The 7,247-nt window shown below is 41.8% G+C and overlaps 1 protein-coding gene across 1 annotated transcript; it reads right to left on the bottom strand.

Moving 5' to 3' along the window:
* Positions 1–1,100: 1,100 nt before the first annotated feature.
* On the bottom strand, positions 1,101–7,247 carry adad1 (adenosine deaminase domain containing 1 (testis-specific)). Its single transcript, XM_030766620.1, has 11 exons — positions 7,067–7,247; positions 6,828–6,962; positions 6,054–6,221; positions 5,500–5,568; positions 4,600–4,725; positions 4,263–4,386; positions 2,997–3,167; positions 2,626–2,855; positions 2,209–2,446; positions 1,457–1,589; positions 1,101–1,214 (listed from the first exon to the last, which is right to left on the bottom strand). Exons 1-11 carry the CDS (start codon positions 7,245–7,247, stop codon positions 1,101–1,103), a joined length of 1,689 nt encoding a protein of 562 aa, XP_030622480.1.

Below are 7,247 nucleotides of genomic sequence, written 5' to 3'. Positions count from 1 at the left end.
AGATGTGCTATGTCTGTAATGGAGGCCAACAGACTGGGGTTCCTGGTACTATCTTCCTAGTCTATCTCTCACTGGTTACCCAACAGCACGACAAGCTACAACTCTATTTGTTGAGGCAAAACAAAGTTAAACTTTTACGGTATATAAAATCAGAAACTACTGCCACATTTCACACATATGACATGATCATGGTATAGAATGTCACATCTACCTTAAGTGATCTACTTAAGGAAAGAGTAGTTTAGGCCTAAGCCAGGAACACAGCATTTAGCTAGTCAGCTAACTTCTGGAGCTCTAAGTTTAGCTTACTTATCTGTGAGAAAAATAAATACCACACTGGTTTCATTTTAGCTGACTATCATGCATTGGTGACAATTGCCATGATAGCTCCAGACTGTGTAAAGTTCTAAGGTCTGACATAACCCCTCCTTGCTGTGCTCTGTGGTATGATTTCCTTTCTGCTAATTTTGACAAAGATGCAACCTAGATGAATTTAATTCCTATTAAATCTAAAGGATGTATAATCTTGGTCTTTATTTGGGCCAAATTTCACACAGCTCAAAACAAACTTGTTTGAGTGCTAAGTAACTGGATAATGTGTGATTCCAGAAAATTAATCAGCCATTATTCACAGAACTGTTAAAGTACAGACCGAAAGGTGACTTCAAAACTACAAGTTACAATAAACAGTTCTGGCTGCTTATATGAGAAAAGTCATAGCATTAGCCTTAGAACCGCAAGTTTTGGTTGCTGAGCCAGTAAGATGCTGTATTAGCAAATGAAGAGATCATACATATCATGCACAATCTAAACAAAACATTTATTTTGTCAGAGTGAAACATTACTTACACTTACAGTAATTCCACATGAAAATACAGTAAGAGTTGGGAACAACCTCAGACAAATTCTTCCAGAACTGAACTTTCAAACCATATTTACAGCTTGGCTTTAAAGAAAATAATGAATCAAAACATGCCTATTTGAAAAAGAGCTGAACCAAGGCTCATGAGGTGTTTAAAACTAAAATGAAAAAAATAAATAAATAAAAGTTAAATTACTCTTGATTCGGTTGTATTTGAATGCGTTGATCAGGCCCAGTCTCACATGCTGAAGTGGTCACTGATTGGTGGCTTGTCCACCCACTGACCGTAACCTCTCAAGGCTAGGTACGACTTCAGCACACTCTTTGCCTCCTGGTATGGCTTTGCCATCATCTGAAACACAAAAATCAATCAGTAAGCACTTCTGAACCGCTTTAGAATTACTTCCAATCTCCGTTCAGTTATTTCCATTTCACATACATAAGAAATACTATAGTAACAAGTGGCATGCAGGTGCTATCTACAAATCCACCAATTCTATTAAAACCTCGAAGCACTGTTGCACTCTTTTGTCATCAGAGAAAAGACAACATCAAACCTGTGTTACAGTAATATAAGTGAATGTCCTGCAGTACCTTTGCCTCCCTATAGGACACAGCAGCCAGCAGGTCCTCCCTATGGGCTTCCTTGGCCACCAGATTAAAGCGACTGAGCATGGCTGCCTTGCAGAGTCGACTGGCCAAGGCTGGGCCACTCTTAAAAGGAGACCTGAGAGTCACACACAAACAGCATGTAAAACAGTATACACATTGCCCATGAAAAGTATGGGGACACCAAGCTGTCTGGTTAATAAGAATAAATGTCACCTCTCAACACAACTACAGACGTATGGGTTTCAACAGAGAGATGTATAGATCTTGCCACTTTGCTCCTAAAAAACGACAAAACTGAAGAAATAACTGACAAATATACTACCTGGGAATACCTCTCCCATTTTATGCTCTTTTTGTGATGCCTCCACTCATCAGTGGCAACCTTTCAGGTGTCTAAACCACCTCTTTACGGCAAAAGATTTTCCATATGTGCTTATATACATGTATACGTCTGTGTGTGTGTGTGTGTGTGTGTGTGTGTGAGCAAATGACTTGGCTTTAGAACTATTTTTTGGTATCATTTTTCACTGGACTCTACAAGCCCAAGGCTAATTTCTAAATTTTTCATACTGCAGAGTAATTTCAGAAAGCAACGTTCCAAACTCAGACCTGTTCTGGAGGTTAATGTATTTCAGCCTTGTGTTAAGGGAGCTCTTGGTTTTGTTTAAGACAAATATGCTATGTAAAAGTGCCTAAGTCTGAAGCTGAGAGATGCAGAGTTGGACTGAACTCACTCCTCCACAGACTTGCCCTCCAGAGAGTCTACCACCTCTAGAGATACATCTCCCTGGCACCAGTTGATGCTTAGAGTCTGCTGGGCAGCATGCCCATCTGTGGGCATTACAGAGGGCACCAGGCTGATGTGAGGTCGGTACACACAGTAGTACATAGGCAGCTTGGCAGTGATGCCATCATCCACACGTTGGTTGACAGCCACCTCCATACCCCTTGTCTCTTTACAGCTCTCTTCACCTGTCATTACGCACAAATACAGACAAATATCCAAACATCTTTTTGTCTCCCTGCAAAGTGACACAACTCAGAGGTGTGTGTGACATGTCTTATTTTCCACACAGGAATAAGACTGCTTCTAACTTAACGTAACGCTAAGCTAAGACAAAAGTGTGGAAGAGCAGATGTGTGTAACTGACCCACGACGATGCTGCTGACATAAACAGGTTCGATGAAGTGACTAAGCAGAGCACCCTGGAAGCCGAGAACCTGCCACTGCGTCAGTTTATCGCTCCCCGACATGCTGACCACCTTTGAGCCCGTCTGCTCCAACCTGGAGAAAACTGAGAAAACTTTCCCATCGATGGTTACATGAAGGCCAATCTGGTTATTGACCTCCCAAGCAGAGATGGACAGAGGGTTCAGTCGCCTGTGGAGGAACACGCATACATACGTCATTAAAGCTCCAGTCTATCAAACTGACATCTGGTGTATGTTTAGTTTGTACATATATGGCCAAGATCTTGACAGCTCCTCTGGGGACTTGCGTGTGTGCGCGCGTGTGACGTACAGGTGCGAAGGGATCTGGGCAGCTCCTTTAGGTAGCTGGTTAAGGTAGAGGTGCAGTGTGATTTGACTCCTCAGTCTCAGGAGTTTGGTTGACTCATCCTCCTGAAATACAGAGCCCTCTTTCAGAGAGTGATTCTTACTGAAGAACAGCAGCACATGCCGGTACAGATACCTGTAAAACATTACACACAGGACAGAGTACACTGGAAAACCTTCTTCAGATCAGTCTGGGAATCACCCATTGTCATTATTAAAGACTTTAGTAACAAAACACACAACACACTTTGACATCAGTAGCAGATTTTGGACTGTCACCACTGTAAACTGCATTTTCAGCCTGATAAACTGATCTTATGAAGTCTATAGATCAGGCATCTTGGTCAATGAGGACCAGTGAGAGATCACCAAGTATTATCTGCACTTAACTATAAAACCACTGAAGGAAGTACAGGCTAAAACATTCAACTTAGCAGATTTTCAAACAACATGAAACACAAGAGATAACATAGCCAACAAATAACTGTATGTCAGTGGTGTTCAATGGAAAAGCCAAATCCCCAATAAACCCCAGGACATGCAAATGAGGAGCCAATGCCTACAGCATTTGTGACTGACATGTGCTTCATGACTTGCCAAACCTTGGGCAAATGAACCCTATGGCAGTGCAAATATTTTGGGACAAATGTTTTGACCCCGAGTTCATTACGAGGCACACACACACGAAGCACAGGGAAAAGGAGGATGTAATATTTGGTTAGTTTTCTAAAAACGAAAGGCTAACTCAGTACTGCACAGTGAGACTGGATCAAACAGTTTTGTCAGATAATTCTGCAAGAGAGGAGTAATCTGCTGTCGCCTTCTCTGTAGGAAATGTTAATGTCTCACTAAAATCACAGGCCTCTTACTGTAGTAAACTAAAATAAGAAAGAGCTATCAGGAAGGGTATCTTGAATCTCTTTTAGTCAAATAATTTCTGATCTAAAAATGGTCAGTTATATATTGTTCTCAACAGGTTTGTCTAGCCCTACAGTGAGCGGAGTTTGATGTGATTCCCTCTGTCCCTGTCCCACACTTCCTGTCTTAAAGTACTATTTTGTCCGTATGGAGCATGAAAGTTTCTTATTATTCAAAATGAAACGATGGAAGCAATTCCCAAAAAAACTTTAGGAGTAATAATGAAGCTAAAACGTGTTACCATAAAATCAGTGAAAGCAGTTCAGTGAAAATAATGCAGAAATCAAAAGCGGTCTTTGTGGTGCTACATTACCTCATGAGTGATCGTCGCGCAGTAACCACAGCATGTGAGTCATGGAGGATTCGTCCATTTGGTGAAGCACTCTCTTTAGTGTTTAAACTGCCAGTTCCCAGAGCGACCACTTCATACCCAGAGGCTGAACAAACAGTTCGAACAAAAATACCTCAGCACTCTTATCTCACAAACTCAGATACTTAAGATTACGGTAGCAGATAAGTAGAAAGACAGATCCGATTTTACAGACACTCTGTGACACTAGTGAACTGGTGTGCAACTTTTTTCTGCATGTAAAATTAGAATACAGAATCCCGACCGCCCTGCTGTGGCAATAAGGCTGGGCAAGGCTTACGAGAATGGATGAGAAATGCAGCCAAGGTGCTTCCACAGCTAGAGAATTTGGGGTAACTGTCCATCAGTTTGGTGAATATGTCCCTCACTGCATTTGGAACCTGGTCCTGAATTGGATTCTTCCTTTCTAATAAACAAGAAATAAAACCAGAGGATTTGAAATCACTGGAGGCAATGGGTTTAGGCAACAGATTTTTAGCTGTGTCAAAGCTTTGATTTGTAATCCTTCTGTTGGCTTTATTGTCATTAAAATTCTATATGGGTATGAGGCAAAAGAGCATAGTCAAACATTACTGGAGCTCAGGGGCAGGCTTCATACACTATGGAGCTCAGGGGCAGGCTTCATACACTATGGAGCTCAGGGGCAGGCTTCATACACTATGGAGCTCAGGGGCAGGCCTCATACACTATGGAGCTCAGGGGCAGGCTTCATACACTATAGACTCAGGGGCAGGCCTCATACACTATGGAGCTCAGGGGCAGGCCTCATACACTATGGAGAATTGGCCCATACTTCCACTTAAAGCACCTGCATTACAAGGTTAGACCTGGTTGCCTTGTCATGGTTGTTCAGGCACAATATTAATAACACGGAACAAGCTGATGGAGAGCACTGCCAGCAAGCCCCAATCTCCTTGCAAGAACCTTTACCCTAACCTGTTCCTTGACCCATCCCAAGGGCCAAAACAGTGGTGTTGTAGCGAGTACACCCGCAAGGCCTCGTAGTTACACCCAACTCCAAAACAACCACTGGGAGGTCATTCACACAGTGTCTCCACAAAGAGTGTACTAAACTGAAGTGTTTAAGTGAAGTAAAGTGAAGTGTTAAGAAAATCACTGATGAGATTAATTTTGGGGCCTAAAAAAAGTGTGCGTTTACGCACGGTTGAAGTGCTCTTACCAAACATAGCTTTTCCAGGAGGTGTGTCAGACACTGCCGATTGTTTCACGGGTAGAGGAGGTGGTCCCTCTGCTAAAGATGAACAGAGAATCAGTCTAGAATGTAACACTCTCCCATCAGCAACTCCTCTCAAAGCAATACCATATGAATATGAAAAACAATGGTAGAGAGGAGACTTTCAACACAGTTTTAAATGCACCTCCAAATCACTGGCACTTCTAATATTAGGACAGCCTGCGAGCCCAAAAGCATACATGCCACTGTTGTGTGTTTCATAATACACGTGATTACTTTCATCTCAACAGTTTAAAAGCTATGTGGTTATCCTGTATGACAGACTATTGATCAGCTATTAGTAAAACGTACCACCTCCTACAATGCAGCAAAAAAGATAGAAGCTGCTATGGAAAATAACTGAATATAGAAGTAATGGCACAATCTGGATTAAACAACAGAACCATTGCATCAATTATAAGCCATTTAACAACACGTTGGTTCAATATCGATCATAAAGTCTAAGCGGTAACATTGCTGAAAGTTGTGGCAATGGTTACCAGCGGCATCGGGCAGTTCTCCCACACTCTCCAGACCGGGTAGCAGTTCCTCCAACGCTAGCTGGGCAGCTTTGGCTCGGGCTTCTTTTTTAGTGATGCCCATTCCTGTCTTATATTGCACACCATCGATAACCGCGCAGAATGCAAAGTAGAAACCTGTAACACCATCTGCTCCATGCACATACACATGCAAACAGGTCATTGACTACATGTATATAAATATGACTGATTAGTCCTCACCACCTAGTACTTTCTGTCTTTTAGCTTTCTTAAATAGTCTAAGCATGCATCTATTATTGTAACCACTGGCTGTCAAGTGACGACCAGAGGCTCCCTATGATTGAGTCTTATTTTCTCTTGAGGTTTCTTCTTGTTTATACTCATGATTCTGGCTTACTTGGGGCACCAGATTCAGCTAAGCTGCTTTGTAATAATACCTATAAGAAAAATGACTGTAAAAAGTGCATTAAACTTCATAAAAGTTAGCTCTCAGTTACAACAGTTAACTATCATTAAATTGTCCTGTGCCAGTTTGACCTAACATAGTTTTGGCATGAGCGATCCCTCCCATCCACCCATCTCTTCTCTTTCAAAACAGACTGTTTGGTCCAAACCTTTTCTTTGACCTAATCATGCTTACAGTTCAAGAACACGATGGCAATAATTTAACACAGATTTTAAATTACCAGCTAAATGCCACATTTAACAAAACTTATAGACCTTAACACACTGAATATGGTTATGGGACCTATCATTGTAATGGAAAAATGATACCTGTAGTGACAGTTTCCTTCAGTTCCAGCTGAAAGTGTAAGACCTGAGAGAGTTGGTAAAGTGTAGATACAGCATGCATCTCACCCCGTTTATACCTGTCAATTAACTCCTTGGGGATGTTTTTTGGCCTAGGATCTGTAAAAAGTACAAACTATGGTTTGGAGAGTCAATCTGCTATATTATATCAAATTAAGACAGAAATGTAGGCAGTTGTTAGCTAAATTATGGAGTTTCTTAACTAATTTTGGCTGGGTTGTTTCTTGCTTGGTCGTGTTGGTTGTTGTGGGTATCCAGATGTTCTGAGACTGTCGGAGACACAAACTGTGTCCCAAACCCTGGAGCTGCAGGAATATTCTTCTTCAAAATTTGGGCAAAACTCGCCCCTCTGGACACACGGTAGGATCCAGCCTTTCCCATCAT

The sequence above is a fragment of the Chanos chanos genome, chromosome 2 (genome assembly GCF_902362185.1).
Source record: "Chanos chanos chromosome 2, fChaCha1.1, whole genome shotgun sequence".
NCBI lineage: Eukaryota > Metazoa > Chordata > Actinopteri > Gonorynchiformes > Chanidae > Chanos > Chanos chanos.
The sequence above is the reverse complement of the archived record's forward strand: the minus strand, read 5'-3'. Positions and strand labels throughout refer to the sequence as shown.